Source organism: Symphalangus syndactylus, chromosome 15 (assembly GCF_028878055.3).
Source record: "Symphalangus syndactylus isolate Jambi chromosome 15, NHGRI_mSymSyn1-v2.1_pri, whole genome shotgun sequence".
NCBI classification, from domain to species: domain Eukaryota; kingdom Metazoa; phylum Chordata; class Mammalia; order Primates; family Hylobatidae; genus Symphalangus; species Symphalangus syndactylus.
In genome coordinates this window covers 95,507,778-95,534,665 of record NC_072437.2, presented here as the reverse complement: position 1 = coordinate 95,534,665, position 26,888 = coordinate 95,507,778, and the positions used below count along the sequence as shown (strand labels likewise).

General features: G+C 38.7%; 1 protein-coding gene across 7 annotated transcripts in view; it reads left to right on the top strand.

Moving 5' to 3' along the window:
- KATNAL1 (katanin catalytic subunit A1 like 1) overlaps positions 1–17,998 on the top strand; it is a 105,828-nt gene extending 87,830 nt beyond the window's left edge. For 6 of the 7 annotated variants that reach the window (XM_055244742.2, XM_055244743.2, XM_055244747.2 and 3 more), the window contains exons 10-11: positions 10,219–10,345; positions 11,916–17,998. In XM_055244742.2, the coding sequence (XP_055100717.1) occupies positions 10,219–10,345; positions 11,916–12,114 (326 nt within the window). In that variant the 3' untranslated portion in view covers positions 12,115–17,998. Of the gene's footprint in view, positions 1–10,218; positions 10,346–11,354; positions 11,449–11,915 lie in introns of all 7 variants that reach the window. The other variant, XM_055244750.2, reaches the window with a different exon arrangement.
- The last annotated feature ends 8,890 nt before the right edge of the window (positions 17,999–26,888 follow it).

The window sequence follows — 26,888 nt, the reverse complement described above, 5'->3', positions numbered from 1 at the left end:
TTTTTTTTTTGAAATGGAGTTTTGCTCTTGTCGCCCAGGCTGGAGTGCAGTGGCACAATCTTGGCTCACCACAACCTCTGCCTCCCGGGTTCAAGCAATTCTCCTGCCTCAGCCTCCCGAGTAGCTAGGATTACCGGCATGTGCCACCATGCTCAGCTATTTTTTGTATTTTTAGTAGAGACCGGGTTTCTCCATGTTTGTCAGGCTGGTCTTGAAGTCCTGACCTCAGATGATCCGCCTGCCTTGGCCTCCCAAAGTGCTGGGATTACAGGCGTGAGCCACCTCACCTGGCCTCCATTTGGTTACTTTTTATAGTTTTTATTACTTTGCTGGGATTCCTCATTTGCTTATTTTTGTCTCTTAAAAATTCTTTGGCATTCTTCCCTTCCAAAAGTAGAGCTTAGTTCCCCTCCATCTGAATGTGGATTAGACTTAGTGATTTTCTTCTAAGGAATAGGATATGGCAGAAGTGATGCTAAATGATTTCTGAGGCTAGATCATGAAAAGGATAGTTTCTGCCTGACTCTCCCTCACTTGGATCACATGGGATCATTTGCTCTTGAGGAGGCCACCTGTCATGGCTGGAACCATGTGGAGAAGCCCAAATGGGAAGGAATTGAAGTTTTCCACCAGCAATCAGCACCATTGTGCCAGCCAATGTGAGAGCTACCCTTGGATGACTATGGTTCTGGTCCATGTCTTAACTGCAACTTCCTGAGAGACCTTGTATTAGTCAGGGTCCTACAGAGAAACAGAACCAACAGGATGTGTATATATAGTGAGGTTTATTTTAGACAGGTGGCTCACACGATTATGGGGGCTGGTAAGTCCAAAATCTGTACCCTGAGCTGGCAGGTTAGAGACAGGAAGAGCTGATACTGCAGTTCAGGTCCAAAGGCTATCAGGCTGGAGACCCAGGGAGAGCCAGTGTTGCAGTTGAAATCTGAAGGCCATTTGCTGAATTTCTTCTTCCCGGTGTGGGAGTTCAGTGTTGTGTTTTATTCAGACCTTCCATTGATTAGATGAGGCCCACCCACATTAGGAAGGGCAATCTGCTTTACTCAAAGGCCACTAATTTAAATGTTAATCTCATCGAAAAATGTGTTTACAGACACATTCAGAATAATTTTTCTTTTTCTTTTTTCTTTCTGAGATGGAGTTTCACTCTTGTTGCCCAGGCTGGAGGGCAATGGCGCAATCTCACCTCACTGCAACCTCCGCCTCCTGGGTTCAAGGGATTCTCCTGCCTCAGGCTCCCAAGTAGCTGGGACTGCACGTGTGTGCCATTGCACCTGGCTAATTTTGTACTTTTAATAGAGACAGGATTTCATCATGTTGGTCAGGCCGGTCTTGAACTGCTGACCTCAAGTGATCTACCCGCCTCTACCTCTGAAAGTGTTGGGATTACAAACATGAGTCACTGTGCCAGTCCCAGAATAATTTTTCATCCACTCTTTGGGCACCATTGCCCAGCCAAGTTGACATATAAAATTAACCATCACAGACCCCAAGCTAGAACTTTCTAACTACACCACTCTTAAATTCTTGACACACAGAAACTTTGAGGATAATAAATAGTTATGTAAAGTCTGTAAGTTTTAGTAAAATTTTTTATTCAGAAATGGATAATCTACCACTTTATAGTTTTTGTCAGCTAATTTTAGCATTTGATTCATTTGTTTCTGTTAGCCACTTTTTAATTCTCTTCAGTGTGGGCCATATTTTTCTGCTTCTTCACATATCCAATAATTTTATTGTATGTGCTACATTGTAGGGATTACAGATTATGTATTTTCCTTTAAATGGTGTTCTGGCAGGCATTCAGATTACTGGCAGAACTAAGAAAAATCAGTATTGAGTTCTTTACTGCCTGTTGGTTAATACATGCAAACAGTTTTCTTTATATTCTATCTCATTTTATAGTTGTTTACCATAGGAGGGCAAGTTTGGTAACAGTTATTTCATCATGGCTAGAAGTGGAAACCTCACCTACAAATTTTGAAACTTAATTTTTGTAACACATTCCTTGATCACCTTTTTGACTAGACCCCAAGGCTGTATAACATAATTACTTGACAGATTTTTTAGCTCACAGATTCCATCTTATATTATCTTTTCTGGCTGTTACTCTGTATTCTAATAATTTAATAATGTCGTTACTTAAAAAGAAAACTTTTCATTTTCTTAAAATAGGGCTTTATTTGGCTGGGTGTTGTCACTCATGCCTGTAATCCCAGCACTCTGGGAGGCCAATGTGGGCGGATCACCTGAGGTCAGGAATTTGAGACCAGCCTGACCGATATGATGAAACCCTGTCTCTACTAAACATACAAAAGTTAGCCAGACGTGGTAGCAGGTGCCTGTAATTCCAGCTACTCAGGAGGCTGAGGCAGGAGAATCACTTGAACCCAGGAGATGGAGGTTGCAGTCAGCCGAGATCATGCCACAGCACTCCAGCCTGGGTGACAGAGCGAGACTCTATCTCCAAAAAAAAAAAAAAAACTTAATTTACTGATTGAGCTCATAAAATAATACACTTAATTTAAAGCAACATCAGAAGCGATTAGATTTAGAACCTATAAGCCATGCTGGAATATTGCACCTATGAGAATTAACTCCTTAATACCTGGCTCATACACAAGTTGAAATTCGGGTGGTTTTTTTCTTATTTGTGATTTAAAAAGTTTCTTCCCATTCTTTTTCTCTTCATCCATGTTTTTGTTTGTTTTTTTGAGGTGGAGTCTCGCTGTGTTGCCCAGGTTGGGGTGCAGTGGCATGATTTCGGCTCACTGCAATCTCCACCTCCCGCATTCAAGCAATTCTCCTGCCTCAGCCTCCCAAGTAGCCAGGATTACAGGCACATGCCACCACGCCCGGCTAACTTTGGTATTTTTAGTAGAGATGGGGTTTCACCATGTTGGCCGGGCTGGTCTCCAGCTCCTGACCTCAAGTGATCCACCTGCTTCCACCTCCCAAAGTGTTGGGATTACAAGCGTGAGCCACTGTGCCTAGCCCATGTTTTGTTTTCTAAACAAAATATGTGTATGATATCTAATATATTTGAATGTTTAATTTTACTACCATATTACAGTGATTATAAATAAAAATTGATACCAGTAGAGGGAATAAAATTGTTGCTGCTTGAATGTCAGTCACGTTATTCAAACTTTTGTTTTTTGAACTTTAATTCTTCACTATAATAAAGGGAGAAAAACATAATTAGAGAATAGTTGATGACAGCAAGTTTCTGAACTGCTAAGGAAAGCTTAGGTATTAGGGGAAAGACATACTTTATATTGGTATAAAGGTAGGAACTCAGTTTCCTTTGGAATTATAGAAGAAGAAAATAAACACGGCTAAGAGGCTTCCTTCTAAACTTGTTTTTCTTTATGAAAAGTAACAATTACTTTGGGGTGCTTCTCTTTGTTTATTGTGGATCTGAAGGTGTGTACTTATGATCATGAAACCTGGGAAATGCTTTTTCCTCAAGGGGCTCCCAAACCAATAATTATAATTAGAACTCCACTCTTTTTCTTTTATCTATATTAATTCATCAACAAGTGTTCATTTAGCTCTTTGCTATCTGAAAGACATTTGTTAAGAACTGTGGGAATATAAATAATGTTCATTCCTTGTTAAAGAACTGCTTTGCTAGCCAGACATATACTTACCCTGACTGCAGTAAAACAGTGGAATGCATGAGCCAAGAGCTATGCACAGTATTTTTGGAATGGAGAGGGAGGAATCCTAAATTCTGACTGGTGTACTTAGGGGAGACTTCATGGGGGAAGTTGCATTTTGACTGAATTTTCATAGAGAAAAGTAGAATCGAAGCCATGGGTGCTTGAAAATGAATAGATAGGTGTTGGGGCTGGAGCCACCTGATAGGATAAAAAGGCCTGGAAGAGATTGAACAATAAATAAAATTTAAGAAGACAAGAGATCTGAAAAGAATGATTTTGGAAATCCAGGGTAAAATTAATGGAAATAAAAGTAAAATGTATTAAAATTTAAAAAGTTGGACATTTTATGAACAAAACCAGCTGTGAATGAGAATTTTTATTTGAAAAAGGCAAGGATTATAAGAATCAGGATAGATGAAATCAGAAAGCCATCTAATGTAATTAGATGTAATGCCTCTTTATATAATTTCCGTAAAGAAATATCCATATTTCTTTAAGAATTAGAAATTGGTGGCAAGAAAAGCCAATGTATCATTTACTCTTGCAGTTTAACAAACCACTCCAAAATTTAATGAGACAAAATAATCATTATTCTCACATCGGATGGCGCACAGTGGAGATGGTTTGTGTCTGTTCCATGATGCCTTGGGTCATGATTGGGGGTGACTCCACAGCTGGGATCCTGTGGGGCCTGAGATCCTGTGGAATGTCTTCATTCACAAGCCTAGATCTCTGCTGGGCCATGTTACCTGTGGCCTTGGGATATTTGGATCTCATAGATGGTAGCTCAGTGCTCCAAATGTGATTGTTCCACCGGATCAAGTGGAAATGGCATCGAATTTTATGAATTACCCTTGGAGGTTGTGTAATGTCCCTTCAGCTCATACTTCTGACATTCTCAGGCCCACACCAATTCCCAGGGAGGGGAATTAGACTGCCTCTGGTTTGGGGAGTGGTAGGGTCACATTGTAGAAATGGGTGTGGGATGAGAAAGAACTGTTAACTGCTGTCTTGGTAAATACAATCTGCTGTAGTCAACGGAAGGCAAAATAATAGGCACAAGTGAGTTCTAATGTCCTTACCTTAAGACTCTTTTCATTTTAAGCATCTAAATTATGGCAGCAACTACCTGGTGAGCCCAATGTACTTTCTCAGCCTCCCTTCATTTAGTTCTGTTTTGCTTTTAGGCTGACCTCCTAAACACCAAGGCATTATAGTCCTTTCAACTCGGAGTGACTCTGACTTCCTATTACATCAGGATCAGGTCCTTTTTTTTTTTTGTATATATATTCCTTTTACTGCAAGTTCACATCTTACGTATCCTATCTGTGTCTGTTTGCATCTATCAGTATTTTACTATATTTTTCTACTTACCTTTTTCCCCCATTCTGCTGCACGCATGCTTCTTCCTACTTCTGTGTCGTTATCTGTGGTACTCCCATTTCCCAGGTTCTCTCTTCCCCTCTCTTTAAATTTTACTGATTTTTCAAAGCCCACGTTAGAGCATGTGGACATCACGCAGTCGTCTCGCCCTGGCCTGTCTCGTGTACCCAGGTGTTTCATCTGGGTTGGTGATTTCCCACATGTCCCTCAGGAAAAGGACACTTCTGTCTCCCCAGAGCCCTATTTGTTTATTGACTGGTGGTGGGGGCTGTGAACATTTATTGAGTACTTACCATGGGCCAGGCTTTGCATGCATCAACTCACCTAACCCTCATGACAGGTTTATAAGGTAGATTCTGTTCTTATTTTACTTAGGAAACTGAGGACCCAGAGGCTAAGTGAGAGCAGGCATGTGAGTCCAGAGCCCAGATAGGCAGGCCCAGAATGTAGTTGTTATCTCCTGCACTGGACTGCCTGGTGTATTCAAGAGGAGTTGTATAAGGAGTGTGTGATTCTTCTAACATTTATTTAAATTTAGAATGTGTATTAACTTTGTGATACAGGATTGGCAGTTTGTTACACTGTGATTAACAACACATTAATCCCTTGTTAAATCTTTTCACAAGTTTATTGAATATCAGTTCAGTTTTTTTTTTTGTTTTTTTTTTTTTTTTGAGACGGAGTCTTGCCCTGTCACCCAGGCTGGAGTGCAGTGGCGCCATCTCGGCTCACTGCAAGCTTCGCCTCCCGGGTTCACACGATTCTCCTGCCTCAGCCTCCCAAGTAGCTGGGACTACAGGCGCCTGCTACCACGCCCGGCTAATTTTCTTTTGTATTTTTAGTAGAGACGGGGTTTCACCATGTTAGCCAGGATGGTCTCGATCTCCTGACCTCGTGATCCGCCCATCTCGGCCTCCTAAAGTGCTGGGATTACAGGCGTGAGCCACCGCGCCCGGCCATGAACTCAGTTTTATGGAGCTGGTAAATCTTAAGAATATTCTAAAAAATTACTGACATAACCAGTTTTAAGTTACTTGTCTCCCCCGCCTCAGCCACCAATCATAGTTACTAGGGAAATGGAATATGCTTTCTGCTAAGCTTCAATACCACTAGGTCCTCACTTATGAACAGGTTTATGTATGTTCATTTTAAGTTGGCTGTCTGGAACTTTGTTTCAGTGGGAGAATATTAAACTTGGTGTTAAGGATCTTAGGCCAGGCACAGTGAAATGTTTGATTTACACATACAGTGGTATTCTAATATTGGGCATATAAGAATGAAAAGGGGTATTTGTTCATTGGCATTCACTGGCTCTATGTGGAACATTGTATAACGATGCTCTTATGTTAACCTCAGTTCTTACCTGGATATCAGGCGCACATCAGCCTTCTGTAGTGGTAGGCACAGGAGCTTCCTCCCCTCACCCCTTTCTGTCCCTACCCCTCCTGCCACCAGCCTGACTGGAGGACTTCTTTGGCTCTAAACTACATGTTGAGCAGGTGTACTCCCTGCGAGCCTGTTGGCTGGGATCAAGGCTGGGGGCTCCTGGGATTAGGGAACTGTGGAGGTAGAGGTTTTCCAGTCCTGCCCTTTCTGTTTTCTGGTAATCCCAAATCACACCTGCTTGCTGCTTTTGGCACTGCTCTGCTTGGTCTCACTGTGTGTTTGTGGTGTGTGAAACATAACTCAATACAGAAACAGTTCCTAAAAATGTTTAGTTTATCCAGTAGCTGGTGAAGCAGACAGCCCTGTTACCCACTCCAGGAGAAGTGGAGCCTCCCCGGAACTCAGCAGCTCCCAGCGTGCTCCCTCCCAGCACAGTTCCTTCCTGCCCTCTGCTGGGGGTCACCACCTTTCCCTTACAGTGATTTCCTTTTATGGAGATAATGTATTGCTTTTCCGTATAATTTTATCACCTAACAATGTATCCCCAAAGTTTTACCTCCTTTTAAACTTTACATAAATTAAATCACACTGATTGTGTTCATTTCTATCTTGCCTCTTTTGCTTAGTGTATTTTAAGATTCATCCATGTTACCACATATAGATGCCACCTCAGATTCATTTTTGTTGCTGTGTGGTATTCTGTCATATTCGTTTGCTAGGGCTGCCATAACAAATACCAAAGATTGGGTGGCTTAAACAACAGAAGTTAATTTTCTCACAGTACTGGAAGCTAGAAGTACAAGACCAAGGTGTAGGCAGGGTGGTTGCACTCTGGGGCCTCACTCCTTGGCTTATAGGTGGCCATCTTGTCCCTTGTCTTGTTTTGTCTTTCATGAAGTTGACAATTCTCCCCCAATTGATCTTATACACCCAAAGCATTCCCATAAAGATCCTCCTAAGAGGTCTATATGTAGAAACTAACGGGCAGATACCAAAATGTTCACAGAAATGGAAAGAACCAAGAACAGCCAAGATGCTCTGGAAGAGCAACAGCAAAGTGGAAAGAATTGCTCTATCAGATTTTAAGGCTTACTGCAAAGGTATAGGACTCAAAGCAGTGTGACACTCTTGTGGAAATAGACAAATAGATCAATAGTACAGAACGGGGTGCCCAGCAGCAGACCGAAGCAGGGGAAGGCCACAAGGTGTCTTCATGTGGTCTTCCCCTTAGGGGTGTTTGTGTCCTAACCGCTTCTTCTTATAAGGACACCAGTCATGTTGGAGTAGAGCCCACCCATATGACCTCATTTTACCTTAATTACCTCTCCTGTCTCTAAATACAGTCACATTCTGAAGTACTGGGGGTTAGGAGTTGCCTAAAAATTTTGAGGGACATGGTTTAACCCATACCATCTATTACATGATTATATCAAAATGTATCCATCATATTATTTGGTGGACATTTTAATTATTTCTTGTTTTAGGCTATTATGAACAGTGCTACTGTGAACATTTTCATACATGTATAGTGGTAAGAATGCCAGAATGGAGCATTCCATCCTAGGAGTGAATTGCTAGGTAGTGCTGCACAGCTGCAGTATTAATAGATGAATTCAATGTGTTTTCCAAAGTGCTTGTGTTGCAGGATCCTTGGTGGCGCCTTTGCTGGAGTTTTGCTTGAGCCCAGCGTCCCGCCCACTTGGCCTGGCAGGCTGTGCTCAGCTGGAGCTACTGGCCCTGACCCCACGCCCATGCTGGCCAAGGGCAAGCCAGGCACAGGGCGGTGAGGGGTGCATGAGCAAGCAAGCACCAGGGTCCGGCCACTGTGCTTAGCCAGGCACACTGGCTGTTGGGTAGTCTGACTTTTTCTTGCTGATTTTTAGGAATTCCTTAAATATTCTTGATACAAGTCTTTGGTTGCTTATATATGTTACAAAATCTTCTCAAACTCTGTAACTTAACCTGTTTTCACTGTGATGACAGTATCTTTTGATGAATAGAAGTTCCTCATTTTAATGTGGTCAGTTTATCAATCTTTTCCTAGTTGATTTTTTTGAATATATGTCTTGAGAATACTTCCTTGAGGATGACCTCAGATATTCTTCTATGTTATCTCATAAAATACTTACAACTTTGCATTTAGATGTAATATATCTGGCACTGATTTTTGTGTACAGTATGATGTAGGACCTGATTTCATTTTTTTCCCTGTGGATAGTCAGCTGTTCTTACATCATTAATTGAAAAGACTCTCCTTCCCCTCACGGCTTGAACCACCTCTGTCATAAATTCAGTGTCTGTAATTATGCTTTGGTCTGCTGCTGGGCACCCCGTTCTGTACTATCGATCTATTTCTACAAGAGTGTCACACTGCTTTGAGTCCTATACCTTTGTAGTAAGTCTTAAAATCTGATAGAGCAATTCTTTCCACTTTGCTGTTGCTCTTCCAGAGCATCTTGGCTGTTCTTGGTTCTTTCCATTTCTGTGAACATTTTGGTATCTGCCCGTTACTTTCCACGGATAGACCTTTTAGGAGGATCTTTATTGGAATGCTTTGGATGTATAAGATCAATTGGGGGAGAATTGTCAATTTCATGAAAGACAAAACAAAATGAACCAAAAAGTAAACACTGGGGAACTGTTTTAGGTGAAAGAAGTTGAATGAGACATGGTAACAGAATGCAATGTGTTATGGTTGTAAAAGTTATAAAGGCTTGGGACAAATGGGGAAACTTTGCTTTGAATTGTGTATTGGACACTAATATTCCAGTATTAAATCTCTTGATAAGGGTGAGAAATGTTATGTCTACCTTTTTTCTTAGGAGATACATGCTGGGGAATTTAAAGTGAAGTGTTGTGATGCCTACAGCTAGCGCTCAATTCAAAAAGTTGAGGGAGGAGAGATGAGGAGACAGCTAGAGTGATAATGGCAAAATGTTAGCAATTGGTGAATCTCAGTGAACGGTAAATGGGTATTCATTGATTTTCTTTTCCTGTATATTTGGCATTTTTCAAAATAAAAGTAGAAGAAAATTAAATTTCATTTTGTATCTCAGGAAATAGTAGAGTGCCAGATAAACTAGTAATGCGTTATCTTAGTGTGCTGTGCTAAGCAGATTTGCCACTAAAAGCACTAGTAAAATGGCAAGCGTGATTGGTTATTTTAAAAATTCTCTAGTATGTTTGAACTTATTCAATTCACATTTAAATCATACTGGAACAGCAAATGTCTGTGGGCCGGCTCTCCAAGTAAAAAACACATTAATGAGCTTTTTGTGCCAATTACTGATTTTCAGGAAATGTTCTTTAAACTACTGATAAGAGTTCTGGAGATCCATGTCATACTAACAGGTGAACGAAGTAATTCATAGGAGTTACACTTGATGCAGTCTAATTTTGTAACGCCAGGCTAAGTATTTTTTTTTTTGAGAAGCATTTCCAGTGCCTGAAAACTGATATTCATATTTTTCATGAAGGATCTCAGATTCTTTGTTCTTCACAGTCTATAAAGAAAACCCAGGTGGTTTTTGGGTTTTGTTTTTGTTTTTGTTTTTGTTTTCAATTTTCAGTTACTGCAACAGAGGCACATAGGAATTTGAATGATTCCATGAGTCATGCAGTGAATTGGTAAAAATACTAATGGACACACAGTTATTGACTCTTCTTTGCATTGGCCTCATTTTTCCCCCGAATGTTATTATGTCATTTTCAGCAAAATTATTTGTAAAGTAAAACATCTAACACCACCACCAAAATCTTGTAACAGCAAAAGGAAGAGCCGAGCTTCTGAAGATCAACCTTCGTGAGGTTGAATTAGATCCTGATATTCAACTGGAAGATATAGCCGAGAAGATTGAGGGCTATTCTGGTGCTGACATCACTAATGTTTGCAGGTATTTTTTTAATGATCTGTGATTTTAGACATTCGTTACAGACTTGGCAGGAGGACTGGTCTTAAAGTCAGTGTAGTTAGCCCAGTGTAGTTAGACATGAAAGCAGCTACCTATTTCTTTGAAATGGTTTCCCATTTGTCCTTTTTTTTCCCATATAACTTTATTCTTCATTGTGAGATGAAAATTATATAGCAATGGTCACTGATGTTTTTGATCTTTGGATTTTTAAGAAATTGTTGTGTCAGTGGCTCATGCCTATAATCCCAGCACTTTGGGAGGCCGAGGTGGGTGGATCACGAGGTCAGGAGATCAAGACCATCCTGGCTAACACGGTGAAACCCTGCCTGTACTAAAAATACAAAAAATTAGCCGGGCATGGTGGCGGGCACCTGTAGTCCCAGCTACTTGGGAGGCTGAGGCAGGAGAATGGCGTGAACTCGGGAGGCGGAGCTTGCAGTGAGCCGAGATCGCGCCGTTGCATTCCAGCCTGGGCAACAGAGCGAGACTCTTGTCTCAAAAATAAAAAAAAGAAATTGTTGTGTCTAACTTGATAATAATGACTTTGACAACCTAAGATTAGTGTAGCTTTGTGTTGGAGCCTTTCTGCATCAACATAAAGTAATATTATTTAGTTTTTGTTGGCATTATTTAAACACATGCAAATGAGCAAAAATGATCAGCATAAGCTGGGGAAGATACACATTTAAAATTTTTTCAGTTTAGCGACATCATAATTTTTGACAGTTCTGTCACTCTGCAGTTATTTTTTTTCTTATTTTTCTAACTGTACTTAAATTGACTTTAGTAGCCTTTCTTTAAAGCCATAGCATCTGTTTTTCTCACCTTTTCTGCTTGCATTTTTCCCGTGTGCATCCAAATTTAGTGGCATACAATAAGGTTGCAATAGTTTCTACTGCTACTATAGTAAAATATTTAAGAACTTGACATTTTTGTTGGCTTGGCCTTCCTAATAGCTTTTTTGTGATTGTGAATTATCCTTTTCTTCCAGACCTTCATATTTATTTATAGTTGGTCAAAGAGAGCTGCACATGGGATCAAGAGAAGCCAGAGTTTATGCCTTCAGTTGCCTGCAAATACTCCATGTAGGGAATTCCATGTCCACTATATGTGGATATTCATGTTTGAGAGAGAGTGATTCGTGGCTTTATTCCTCTATTTAGGCTGTAGACAAACTGGTCTGTGGTTTGAATTAACATTAGCCGTATGTTCATTTCCAAGTGTACAATTCAATATTTCAAAATTTGACTTCAGTTTCCTAAACTTCTTGGCTGTCTTTGAGGAGCAAGTGGGGAAAAGAAAATTCAGTACTATTTGAGATTAACTTAGACTTTTAGGGTTCATTAACTTTATACATTTCATGTTTTTGGTTATTTGCATCCTATTTTAACTTCTGCTGAACCCCCAGGATGTTTCTTAAGTGGAAAATTCTAAGAAGCCTCATAAAAACATATAAAATAATCTTTTGATTGTTTTCTTCATAACTGTTACAATTGAAAGCATTTAAAACATGTGCAAAAATTACTGTTGACTGATTTTGGTATATTTTTAGGGATGCCTCTTTAATGGCAATGAGACGGCGTATCAATGGCTTAAGTCCGGAAGAAATCCGTGCACTTTCTAAAGAGGAACTTCAGATGCCTGTTACCAAAGGAGACTTTGAATTGGCCCTAAAGAAAATTGCTAAGTCTGTCTCTGCTGCAGACTTGGAGAAGTATGAAAAATGGATGGTTGAATTTGGATCTGCTTGAATTTGTCTGCTCTTTAATTTCTGGTATTTTTGTTTATAAAATATGAAGAAATTCCTGCAATTTTTAACAAACAAGTTTGGAATTTTTTTCAGTGGAGTGGTTTTCACTTAAAGGAAAAAAAATCTAAAGCTGTGAAGAATACTAAATGTGGTTGAGAAATAATTCATGGCGAGAGTTTGCTAGTCTCCCTCCCCGGCTTTGTGCTGGTATTCCACGTATTCCTGCATTAATATTGCACACCCAAACCAGTCTGTCAGGGAGGCTGAAGAAAGGGAGCAGTGTGCTATTTTAGGAACTTGTTTACAGAAGATTTAGAAATACCCCTATTTCTCATTTGCAGTTTATTTTTTTCCAATTCTTTACTCTGTCAACATGAGGGACCTACGTATATATGCTGACTTTTAACATCAAAATTGAATTTGTGTCAAACTCTATTTGTTGTTAAGAGAAGAATGACAGTATATTTTGGAGGAAATAATGAATTTACTAATTAAACCTTTAGAATTTATGACTTACTGTTAGAGTCTGTCATATGGTTAGAATTTTTACTTCCCCTACCCCTGCCATTTCTTCTGCTAGCTACTTAATAACATCTTGAGCTTTATTGAGGAATATTCTCACGCCCTGTGGTATTTGAATCATTTTGCCAGGTCATTTCTCTGTCTTTAGTAGTTTTTGCTGGTGCTTCTTACACTTAATATGGAAAGGTGGGAAGAATATTATTGCATTAGATGTAATTCTTCATTCTAGACTTCCAAGTTTGTTTTCACTTTTCTTTGTGTGTGTGTGTGTGTGAAGGAGTCTCACTGTCACCCAGGCTGTGTAGTGCAGTGGTTGATCTTGGCTCACTGCAACCTCTGCCTCCTAGATTCAAGCAATTCTTCTGTCTCAGCCTCCCAAGTAGCTGGGATTACAGGTGCGCACCACCATGCCTGGCCATGTTTTCACTTTTCTTTCAACATGTTCAAACAGATATATAGCCATTATTTTTCTCAGCTCCAACGTTGTTTGATTTTTGTTGAATTTGATTTTAGTATTTGAGATAAATACTTTTGCATTCTAAACAAGTCCACTCTCTGTGGCTAACACAAAACAAATGAAATCTTTATAGTTTTCCAAACAGCTAGTTTAACAAAACAGCATCGTACTTAATGAATGATGTTCATTGGAAAATTCTAAAATTTGTCCTTGTCTAGGTTGAGAACTTTTACACACAGTAAGATAAAGATAGAAATCTGACATGCTCACTCACTTCAGCAGGAATTACACATTAGAAAGAAGCCAGAAAAAGTAAATGGCATATATCCAATCACAAGTAAATGATCCTGGCGTTAGTTTTTATGATTGCATGTGTCTTATTAGGCAATTTATGCTTTAATGGTCAAGCTTTTAAAAATTTGTATTTGATAACATCCTGAATTCTCAGTTTTGAATAGCACCTACTGGTTTAAAACTAAAAATAATACAGCTTTTTGGACATTTAACCAAGATACTAAGAAGGTTTTTTTTAAAAAAAGAGATTTGATTCTTTTTCCCTGCTGAAAACTGTAAATGCCTTATGTTCTTTTCAGATAACTTAAGTCTGACTCTAAACTCCAGTATTCATCTGATCTGTAAATTGCCCTTCTTTCTGAGACACAGATTATAAGATGCCAGATCATAAGACATCATGATTTTATTGTAATTGAATTCTTCCTAAAAATTGAGAGAAGTTTCCTTTTATTAACTTTTAAAGAAATAAGTAGTTTCATTAAGATTATTTTGCAAACCATTGCCATTCAGAAATGTACTTTTTTTTCCCTGAAGTTTTAGGAGCCATCACTAAAACGTTAGTCTTGTGATTGTTAAAACTGGTTTGTAATGGGTTGGTGCAAAAGTAACTGTGGTTTTTCCATTACTTTCAATGGCAAAAACCGCAATTACTTTTGCACCAGCCTAACAGTTGATTAGTTAGACCTTTTCTGGGTTTTGTATTATCTTGGTGTGCATTTAATTATTTTTCTGAATTCTTCATGGATAATGACATAGTAATTGTGATTCTTTTAATACCAGTTAAGCAGTATTTGGCAACTTAAACTTCCTAGGAGCTTATCTTTACTATGTTAAGTGAGTCAGGTGTGCTTTTTATTTCCCTTGTTTCTCATTTTGCCCTGTCAGTGGATGGTAGATGGCTTTGTATATCTTAAATCTCTTAAAGGGTCTTAAAGATATCCCTCAGGTGTTCTATTTAACTTTTATTTTATTTTATTTATTTATTTATTTCGAGACTGAGTCTTGCTCTGTTGCCCAGGCTGGAGTGCAGTGGCGTGATCTCGGCTCACTGCAACCTCTGCCTCCCAGGTTCAAGCCATTCTCCTGCCTCAGAGGCCTCCCGAGTAGCTGTGATTACAGTTGCTGCCACGCCCAGCTTATTTTTTTGTATTTTTAGTAGAGACAGAGCTTCACCATGTTGGCCAGGCTAGTCTCCAACTCCTGACCTCAGATGATCTGCCCACATTGGCCTCCCAAAGTGCTGGGATTACAGGTGTGATCCACCGCGCCCGGCCCGAACTTTTAATATACAACACACACACACACACACACACACACACACACACACACACACACACTATTTCAGAAGACAGTGTGTTTCCTTACCCAGAATGAGTGCTAGGATAACAGGCGTGAGACAGACACACACACATACATACACACATACAGAGTCTTTATTGCAGAAGACAGTGTGTTGCCTTATAGGCATGAGACACACACACACACACACACACACACACACACACAGTCTTTATTGCAGAAAACAGTGTGTTGCCTTACCAGAATGAGTGCTTGGATTACAGGCGTGAGCCACTGCACCCAGCCCTAACTTTTAATGTATATCACACACACATTCACACACTCACACACACACACACACTCTGACTTTATTGCAGAAGACAGTGTGTTGCCTCACCCAGAATGAGATTGAATTGTTTTGCTTTGTTATTCTGTGTTGCGGTAGCAGATGCATCATCAAAGGAAAAATATTTGGCTCCTTTAATTCCTCTGAAAACATGAGTATTTTGAGTTCTGCAGCACAATGACTGTAGGACTAAGCTAAGTCTGCTTCGCAGATATCTGATCAGATAGTCCCTTCATTCTGTAGACGTGTATTGGTTGGTCCAGGACACAGTGGGTGGGAGCTCTGTGGACCAAGACAAAGCTGGACTAGAGAATACAGTTCCAACTTGGCAGTTTCTCTAACGACTCTGTATAGCTCCTGGCTTCTACTGCTGAAACAAGAGTTTAGATCACTGATGGAGAGGCATAGTAATCTGTGCTTTGGAAAAATATATAAAAGTTTTTTTCCCCTGTTTTTTGCACTTTTAATCTGTTTCGAAATTAGAACTGATATCCATTTGTTTGAATAATGTGTAACTATTATGAATCTATTTTAATGAACAATTTTTACCATTTCGCAAGCTGCCTGTTTATTATAAGCATGACATGTTTACTATAAACCTTTTGCCCCCGTAATTTCTTTTTTTAAAGGAAATTAATATTAGTGAAATATATCAAATACCAGCTGCAACCTTCTAGCGATCCAAGTAGACAATAGATAGTGGCATCACAGACTTTATCTACACACTTTCGGGTCTGACCACTGCCTCCCACAATACCTAGCCATTTTGGAAGGGGAAAACATGTGGTGGTCTAGCTGTATAGCTCGGGGCTTAATTTCAGCTTCTGAGATCACAGTTTTTGTGATGTCATATTTCACTCTCAAAACATAGGCTGAAAGCACGAATTACTCAGAAAGTAAGCAAACCAATACCTGGTGAATCTATGGGTAGTCATACACATACATCAGGGGAAAATGTGTGTGCACAACCCAGATTTACAATATGATTGGCATTCTTTGACTTTGCTTTGTGTAGCCTGACTCTGTTGAACATGAAATTATTAGTACTCTAGGTTTTGGATAGCCTAAGTTCATTTGAATTCCTTCCTTAGGAATAAGTTTTTATATACACTGCTAAATGTGTGATGAGAATCATAAAACAGTAACCAGCTGAGGTAGCTATGATTCACTTTCCCCCCACCCTAACTTGAGATAAAGTGAAGGACTAGGCAAGTATTTCATGTTGTGTGAGTGGACTTCGGTTCCTTCAGTATTGTCTAGGTTATTCAGTCTTTCTTTGCCTAATAGTGGATTCCCACTCTTAAGATAACTTTTATCTTATTAATGATAAATCACTTTAGGGTATATTCTGTATGACAGGCATAAAATGTTAAGGGTGAATGCTGGCCTTTTCCAAGAAAAGGCCACCTTAACTTGTATGAGGAAAAAATCCTAACTATTCTCTTTTTTGTATCTTTTTTTCTTTAACTGTTTTGATTGTATATTTTTAAGAAACCACTTAATTTGTGATGCACATAATATTTGTGTGAACCTAAGAATATGTCACAATAGAAAAAAGCAGAAATTATAGTTGGGGGACATGTTAGGGGGATAAAAATATTTAAGCCTCAAATGTTTTACTCTCATCTCCACTAACTATTTTTACAGAAAAAGCTAAAAATTGTTGTAATTATTGTAAGTTTACTTATTTATACTTTTAAATTAGGCTTTTCATACTTATTTAATTTTTTTGACGTTTGCTTTTAATATTTGCTTCTTAATGTGGAAATTGTGTATTTTAATAATCAAATTCTTAGGATAATAGATATATTTTTAAACATTCACCTCATTAACAAATAGATCTTTGAATTTTTATTAGGTTTTTTGGCTCCAGACAACTCTTTAGCTTTAATGATATTTCTAAATTCCCAGTGACTTATTAATAAAAACAGGAAAAATATTTAGGTAATGTCATAAAATTTATTTTACCTTTCTCATTTCCTGAGAAAATAAATGAAAAAACCTGGATATTGCTTTATTACCAGCAGTGTGTAGGTTTTTGTACATTTGGGAATTTGGCACAAAAGAATAGGGAATTAGTATAGAGAAGTTTCCTTCTTATAAAAGGACTCCCATTTGATTGTTCGAAACTGTAAAACGCACTTTTACTTTACCATATCTGAAAGGACAAAATATCGCCCTTTGGAAAACCTGACTCTTTGCACGTGTAATTCCCAGAGTCTACCTCAGTTAACCAGGCTTAGTTTTAGGCAGGAATGAATTGAATTAAATTCAGTTCATCATCTATGCAGATATGTTTCTTTTAAGCACGTCCCTCCCTCCTGCTGTTGCCCTCCTCCCATTAACTTTTCTTTTTAATCTTGAAATTGTTTAAAATATTCCATCTTTCTTTCTCTAGCAAAGCATTTATATTCCAAATAAGGCCTCTGTGAAATGTCTGAATTACTTTTCCCTTCTTTGTTATGGTCAGCTTCATTATTTGGATGTATTGCATTCAAAGCAGCAGTTTCAAACATAACACACATGTATTTTCTTAGAGTTTTGTAAATACAAACTAATGTGATGACATTAAAAATTGTGGATCCTACATGTTCCTATGTTCATTCTCTAAAAACCTGAGTAACTTTATGAAAACACACAAACCTGGAAAAATGTCACATTTTTGTCACATTTTTACTGACAAATGTATATTCATATGATGGTATGGCAGCAGGGAGTGGCCCCCAGTTAACATGGTTGTGAGTGGACACAGTGTCCAGCAGGATCACTGCATGTTATGATGGCTTGTAAGTGCGTTGTTAAGACTTTTGTTTCAGTGTTTGTCTCCCAGTATTTGAACCTAATTTAAAGAAAAAGACGTTGCCAAGTTGTATTTATTAAATATGTTTTTCCTTACATTTTGTGCTGCTACTTTGCTAATCTCATTAGCTTAGTTGTGTTTGTGCATAGGTTATATTTGGTAATAAATTTATAGAGTGTTGGTTGTCATTGCTTTCTTTGTGGTTCATTTTGATCTATAGTCATGGGTGCACTTCTTGCCACCAGTGGGAGCAACAAACCCCTCACTAGTAAGGAATGGCTTTCCCCAGATTTTTCTCATAAAATCACATATTGTAAACCTGACATTTTGTATTTGCTGTGCTTATGCCAATAATTTCAAGGTTGATGCAGGTAAGATGTGTGTTTTTTCAATTAATTCCAACTGGCATAATCAATACACTTGTCTTATTTGTGTAGCACCATTGCAAAGTAGATGTTCCATGTGGTGCATTTTCTGGATGACTAAGTCTTACTTTATGACCTCCTCCAAACAATTTTTTTAGTTAATAGGCTTTATTTTTTTAGAGCAGTTTTATGTTTACAGAAAAATTGAGCAAAAAATTTGGAGCTGCCGTTTACTCACAACCCCTGCCCCAGTTTCTCCTCTTATTAACATCTTACATTAGTGTGGTATATTTGTTATAATTGATGAACTGATGTTGATGCATTATTATTATTCAATAATTGACAATAGTTGACATTAGGGTTCACTTTGTGTTATACAGTTTTATGGGTTTTGACAAAAGCATAATGTCATGTATCCATCTTTACAACAGCAGACAAAATCGTTTCACTGCTCAAAAATTCCCTGTGCTCCACCTATTCATCTCTCCCTCACCTCCCAACTCCTGGCAACCACTGAGCCTTTTAGTGACTCTCTAGTTTTGTCTTTTCCAGAGTGTCATATAGTTGGAATCGTATGTAGCTGTTTCAGACAGGCTTCTTTTACTTAGCAGTGTGCATTTAAGGTTCCTCCATGTCTTCCTGTAGCACGATAGCTCGTTTCCTTTTAGCACTGAATAACACTCCATTGTCTGGATGTACCACAATTTGTTTATCCATTCACCTACTCAAGGACATCTTGTTTGCATCCAAGTTTTAGCAATTATGAGTAAAACTGCTGTAAACATTCATATGCAGGTTTTTGCAAGTGCATAAGTTTTCAACTTGAGTAAATACGAATGTGATTGCCAGAACGTATGGTAAGAGTGTGTATAGTTTTATAAGAAACTACCAGACTATCTTCCAAAGTGGCTGTACCGTTATATATTCCCACTTGCAATGGATAAAGGTTTCTGTTGCTCCACATCTTCACCAGCATGTGGTGATGTCGGTAGTTTGGGTTTTGCCATTCCAATAGCAATAATGATGCTAACAAGCCTAACAGCTGTTTCACTAGGTTCACTGATAGGTGTGTAACGGTACCTCATTGTTTCCATTGCAGTTTCCAGATGATGTGGAACATTTTTTCACATGCTTATCAATTTGAAACTTTGCTAAAGCGTATCAGATTTGTTCCTTGAGTTTGTAAACTGAAGAACTGGAACTTACCCTTTTCTTTAGGATTCAGAGTTGTTATGAGGTCAGTCAGTCCCTTGTTTTATGCCACTCTGCGGTTAGTGGAGGGGTAGCAGGGCTTTTTTTTTTTTTTTTCTTTAAAGCTCTCCCACTGACTGGTCTTTGAGTTTTGGTGTTTGCTTTTATAACATTTCCACTGGTCTCTTATCAGCTTTTCTTCCTCTTCCAGTGTCGTATTTCCAGTCTTCAGTGAACCTAGAGAAATAGTTAGGCTTGTTAGCATCATGTGTAAATGAGTACTGCAGTTTAGGGATGAGGAGTGGTCGGGAGGTCTATTCTTTGGGCTCTAGTGCTGTGTGTCGTTTCTCTGGGCTATCCGTGGCCTTTTTAGCTCTATCTTTGGATCCCAGAAGTGCTCCTGGTGGACCAAGTATGAAGTAGATATTTTTGCATAATTATGGTGCCATGCAGTTGTGTAATATTCATAACTGGAAGGGACCTAGCAACAATTTAATGCCATGGCCCCAGCCATTTTTCTTCCTGTGGCCGTAAGTGAGGTTTCAGTCTCTTGGGGGGTATAAAGAAAAAGAATTAGGTTAAGTGGGACAAAGACAGGAGACATTTGTGGCTAGAGCCCTCCCACTCTCCCTGCAGTCCTTTCTCCAGCGCATATGACCAGCACTACCTATGACTGACCTGGCTCCCATGGCAGAGCATGGCACAGTGTTGGAGTGTTTGCCCAGAGATGCCAGGAATTTAACTAGAAATCGTGAGGGAAGATAGAAGCATTGCCTGGCTCCGTCCCTTCCCAGCATCAGCTGCTGCCTTTCTAATGACAAGCAGAAAGGCAGGGTGGGCTCAAGTCTCACCTGACGGGTTCCAACAACTGACGCCCCAAGGCTGGAGGCTGGTACTCAGGTGCTCCTCCCCCTCCCTGGCTGGATGTCACCACTTCAACTGCACCTGGCCAGGCAGACGTGGGGCTTCACCTGGGCTTTCCTCTGGCTCCGGCTACACCTGGAACAGGGCAGAAAGGGATCAGGGGAGAGAGCACATGTGCTCGGTGGTTACTTATCCTTTTTACGATCAGAAAAGCTTGATGGGCAACTCTTTCCTAGTTTTACCTATTCTAATATTTTCTTAAGACCTTCCCTGTAACTTTTGAGAGACTCACCAGCAACCTACAGCATTGAGAGCTGAAATTAAGAGCAAATGACTTGGTCCGCTCATCTTACAGGTGAAGAGTTGAAACCATGAAAATTTAAAAATATATATTCAAGATCATATTCTCATCTGGACGCAGAACTTATATCTGTTTCTGATCTTGAAGAATGCTGCAGACCAGGCTTAAAGCAAGTCAGATGGCAAAACATTTATTAAGGACCTTTAAGACTGTAGCAGATACCAATACAATTACCCAAGCTGATGATGGTTAAAAATAAGAAATGTAAGATAAGTTGACATCATAGGATTGGAACTAACATAATGTTTACTGTGTGCTAGATACTTTTATTTACTAAATTCACACATTAGCCCTAAAAGATAGATTTATTCTTATTCTTTTTCTTCAGAAGAGAAAACTGAGGCTTATAGAGTGACTTGCTCTAGTTGAATGGCTCCTAAGAAGTGAAGAAGGATAGGAACCTAGGTTAGTTTTGTTCCAGAACCCATTCCTTTGCCATATTCTAAGCTTACTCTCAACAATGTTAAAAACACACAAAAAGCATTCAATTTTTAAAATGTTGCATTCACCCATTTTTCTGAGGTTATTAATCACTTTTTAACCTTCCCTTTCTCTTAATGCTGTTTTGTCAGATTTTTAGGTAGACTACTGTGATAGGTTCTGTTTCAGAATTTATGTTAATAAGGCAAGAAAAGAGGGCTCTTTTGGGATTCAAATGAATCTGAGATTTAAATGAATCTGAGACTAATGAATCTGAGACTAATGGCTGCAAATATATACCTATTGTTTTTAAGGGCAACGCTTAATGAAATGAACTAATCATTCTAAGAATTCCCATGAATCATATTTGGGCCACCAACTTAGGTGACATAGAGCTCTAACAGTTACTTTTATTCCTGGGATCTCCACAGCTTCAGAGTCCTTAGCTGGATGTATAGTTGTCAGTGGGGCATCACCAAGTCATGGATGGGGTTCATTGTTCAACTTGGAAGCACCAGAACAAAGTTAATTCTGAATGTTCAAAATACCATGGCCACACCACCTGAACGCACCTAATCTCATCTGAATATTCAAAACGTCTGTCAATTACTACATCTTAAGTAATTTTTTAAATAAATAACTAACCATGGTATGACCACTGTATTCCATAACAAAAATCCTAAACTATAGTGTTAGTAATTATTATGTAATTAGATGTGGATGAATTGAACTTCATTTGGGGTTTGTAAAATGCCTCAAGCTATTTTTCAAACATTTTGAAATATGTTTTGTAACATTTCTCAAATATACTTTACTAAACATATTTCCTTTAATTTTTAAATCCTTTTTAAAGTGTTTAAGGGGAAATTTAATCCATATGTTTCTGATTCATTTACACTTAACTCATCAAAGTTGTTTCTTAAGAATTAGATTTCTAAGAAGCCTGAGGAACTCTTCTCATGAATTCTGTCAGCCCTTGAAAGCCTTTTTCCAATCAAAACTTTTTTCCCCAAAGATAAATAAATGTGGATGAAATGTTTTAGTTTGGTTTACAATACAAAGCCCATATTTCAAAATCTAACCTAGTTGTGAATTTAGGATAATAAACTATTCTGCCTTTACCGTAAGAATTCACCTCATTTGTTGCTCTTCAAAGCAACTAACTGCAAAGGGTTTGCAATAACTGTGCTCTCTTGAAAACACAGAACACTGACATTCCATACTGTGTTCTCAAATTCATAGCAAAGGTGACAGGTGGGCTGAACAAACATATTAAACTAAGTCAGCTAGTTATTGGGGATCTACCATGTATGCCAAATATGTATACAGTACACAGTCACGCATATACATACATGTGAAAATACTCATTTAAGGTTTTTTTGTGTTTACCTGTCCTTACAAATTTTAACAAAATTTATTTTGTATTTTGTATTAATTATTCTGAAGTGACTACAATTGTTCTCATCTCTATTTAGAAATGTTTTTCGCCTGAGATTTAGTTCAACAGGTTTCTGTTGCCTAGCAGTAGGTTTTTGAGAATAGCTTTTTGTATAGCTTTAATTGAACAGGTTGATTGCATGAAATCTTCTTAGCAAAAGTAAGGTAATTGCAGTGAAGGTAAAAGGAACTATGTTGACAACTAATTGGATAGAATGTCATAAACTACAGTGGATCTGGAAGAGATTTGCAGAAACGTAGCAACAAAAGAAGGGATTTTGTTCAAGGCAGCTAGAAACTGCATTCAGAAATACTCATGTTAAAAGAAAGACACCATTTTCCTTGGTTCTCATTAGGGAATTGTGTAAAATACATATTTATTCATCACAAGAAATAATCAGTTCCTATTTTTAATGGAAACTTTTTCCCTGAGTTGTTTAGTATGGGATTATTAGACAATAAAAACATCTTTTGTGTACTTTTCAAAATATAAACTAATTTCTTACATATTTCATTAGTTCGTGCCATAGATGAACTCTTAGTATTTTAGGAAAAACTTTCATGATAATTCCTTTTTAAAACCAACACTGAAAGTTGTCTTTATTTAAATCAAAATGCAAAACCTCTTGCATTAAGGGAGACTTTTACCTTTTACTTTGTATTTTTTCATATGATAATTATTTACTGTGTAAAAGATGTAAAATTATAAAGATTTTTTAAAGCAATATTTGTAGACATCAAATCAGTGTCTGCCCTCCTGTGTCCCAAAAGCCCTTGGCCTGAGTGAGAGTCAGTCATACCTCTTGACCCCATTTCATTTGACCCATAGGGCAGGATTGTGTTGACCACTCACTCTGACTCTCACCTAGGACAGCGCTCTTCAGGCTTCCTTAACAATAAAGTGTGTGTGAGTTACACACTGTTACTATGTTGGTAGTTTAAGGATACTTGTAAATTATAGTAGTATTTGTATATAATTTATAAAAATCCATAAAATGTAGAAATACGAAAGACTATAATATGAAGACACTGAAAAGTAATCTTAGTGCTACAAAATCCTTCCAAAAAATATGAGTAATATTTTCATTGAGAGCCATGACATTAAATATACTTTATTATTTTTTTAAATCTTAGGATAACAATTTAGGGACAATGATTTTATTTTTATTTCAGTGCTTAGTTTTAATGACTGTTACAGCTAAAAATGTAACTTCACAAAGGTGTGTACATCCAAGTGGAAGAAATAGATCATTGGCTGCAATCTGAAGTAATGAGCTTCATTTTAAAATCATGCCCACTAAGCAGAAGTTTTTATTTGGCTATTTGCGTCTTTCTTGATGTCAGTCAGTTCTTGCAAATTAATTGAAAGGTTGCATTTTATGTTGAATGTTCAGAACCTACTGCACCTCTTCATTTGGAAGATTTTAAAACAGGAAAATTATTGTAAGTTGCACATATTAGAGTTCTTAAAGAGGCTCAGTGTTTTTGGCAACAAAATCATGTAACAATGGAAAAACATTTCCCAACATCAATTTTCTTCATGTAACATGGATTTCTTTCATATAGTAATTATTTTCTCATCCCTTTTTTAAAAAAAGAATAAAGTTGTAGAGGAAGTAAGCATTTCATTTAACCTAGATATGTATATGAGCCTGTTTCTTTGCATACAGCAAAAATTTAATGAAACAATAGCTTTGCCTTTATTATATATGATACATTCTGATTTTTCTAATTGGTTTCATTTTGTAAAATTCCTGGACCTGCCCCAGGAAATTGATTTCATTACTTGTTAATGGTGGACAGCTTGCAATTTCAGACCTTCTCCTGGACTGCAGGGTGCCACTGGCTGCAGCCCTGGCCCTCTCCCAGCTTCCTTTGTGCGTATTACTCAGTGACGCATTTGATGAGTGGCCTGGTGAGCAGCAGCGGCCATGCCTGGTTTCCTGGCCACCCGGGGGCTCATCCTTCACCATGCTATTCCTGACAGGCCATTGCAAGTCTCTTTATCGTTTGAACCTGGCCAAGCAGGTTCTCAGGGTCAGGCACTGAGCATCTGCCCTCTCTCTGCCTGCCTCCCTGACCCTCAAATGCCTGGGGATTCTAACTCTATCCCAGTGGTGGTTTTCTTGATTTTGATCAGTCTAGACATGATAGTTCTTGAAAGATTTAAGATACGCTTAATTTCTGTTGAGTTTTCATTTTTCCTCAGTCTTAAAATTATTCCTGACTTCTAGATATGATGTGAATATGTCACTGTTCATTCCTTCTTTTTAAAAAGTCAGCAGTGATCCCTGTGCCAATGTCGAAAACAGTTTCTCCATCTGATGTTAAAAACATCCCCTGGGGAAGGACCAGCTCACTGTGGTTCTTGTACTAGTATAGGACATTTAGATAGCTGCCAGCTCCCTAGGGCAACACAGCTGCTTGGTGACCTCTCCTTTTTCCTGGAAAAGGAATAGGGCTCTTCAGTTATAGTACATGGTATTGGAATCGTTCAAGGGAGGACCAAGAGAGGAACAGAGACTCTTAGTCACTAACAGGAAAGTGTTAAGGTTTGAGAGTCAGACTGGAAGGAAGAATCAAGGAAGGAGAGGATTGAGTTTTCAAGGGAAAGGAATCCTTATGTGTTCTGCTGTGAGTGGGTGAAGAAGGTTGACAGAAGCCACAAATAGTTGGTCTTATTTGGACTGTGCCTCCTGTGGCCAAGGCACTGTTCCTGCTATTTGGCTAGATACTTATTGGGTATTTAAAACAAGGCCTCTTTTGGATCATGAGACGTATTTGGGTATTGTGAGAACTTCAAGTCTGCAGTCAGAAAACAATTCTAGCCTCAGCTCTACCACTTCTAAGCTGTGGGACTTTGGGCAAGTTACTTATCCTCTCTGTGGCTGTGTTATCTCACCTCAAAATGGAGATGATAACAGGACCTTCCTTTGTAGGACCGTTGGGAAGATTAAATGAGGTACTGAATTTAAAGTGCTTATCACGGCACCATACAAACCCTTAATGTTAGCTGCAGTGATGTGCGAGGGCTGGTGCATACCAGGCTGTCCCAAAGCCAATTGTGGAATGTTAAGGAATGTTGCAAGCCTTTCCACCATTGATAGCTGAAAGTGTAGCTGCGGTGAGAGGATTCACACATGGAAATCGGCAAATACTACACATCAGGGCTTTACCCATCCTCTATCCCCCTGGAAGAGTTAAGTTTACCAGCATATCACAGGTTAGCTCTTTTTATTTTTGTGGAGTTTTTTCCCCCACTGCAAGTAATGCGGGTCCAGGTGTGTAGCCTGGCTCTTTGTCACTCCCTCTGAAAAAAGTGGATGCAGTGATGGTAATACTCCTAAGCTTGCCAGTCATTGTGAACAGGTCAGTCTGACTTTCAGTGAGCCATTTTTGACTCAAAGAGTGAATGGCTGTTTTGGGGTCTGCCAAAATTAGGGGCCCTTCTCTTCCCCGAACTAGACTGTATACTCTGATACTTTTATTGCAATGTCACAGAAGTCTTAGGATACTAGTAGTGGACAAAAATATTCCCCTTCTCTTTTATTCCCTGAGAAATACAGTCTGAGCTGTATCTAGGCAATACCCACCCTACCTTCAGACTTTTTCCGAAAGTGGAGTTCATCAATCATCCAGGAGGCTCTGAGCCCCATAATTGGCATGGCTTACCTAGTGGCCGTGGTAGACATATGCGCATGGAGGTATTTTGCTGAGGGCTTGTGAGAGCTATTTGGCACCTTTTCCAGCAAAGGTGGGAGAGGAAGGAGGAAAAGAGGTTCTGTTCTCACCTATTTTAATACCCGAACCAAAAAATGGAAGTTGGTGGTAGCACTGAATTAGAACTCTTGCCTCATTTAGCACACTAATCATCAAATGTCTCTGTATTTTCAATAGAAGCAAAGCATAATTTCTCAATAAAGAGGCACTTCAAATAGGGGATTTACAAACATTACACATTGTCTTTCCTGTTGCAGCTATGAAACATACCTTGTAGAGAAAATCACACAGACTTTGTGTACTTTGCTTAAGAATTGCAGACTAGAGTCATGATTTGTTAGTCTCATTTGCTTTTCACAAGAAAAAGCATTACATGATGTCCGAGGGTCTCAGGTTCCATAACGGGGACTTTCCCAAGGTCTTTCGTGTGAAAGTTTCTGTGCAGCCCATGGGAGATTACACGGGGAGGGAGTCTGGAGACTCTCATGAGGACTTATTTTAGTCTATTCTAATTTGAATCTTATGCAAATATTTATATAGGCCTATTATTTACACCTATATATCAATCCAACTTACTGAATGCCATCAAATTTGAGACACAACTCCTGTCCTCAAGGAACTCATGTCCTGGTAGGGAAAGCCATGAAGCAGTCATAGGATACTGTGTGTGGTTATAACAGCATGCACCTGAGAAATGGTCTGGAGGAGAAGGACAAAGAA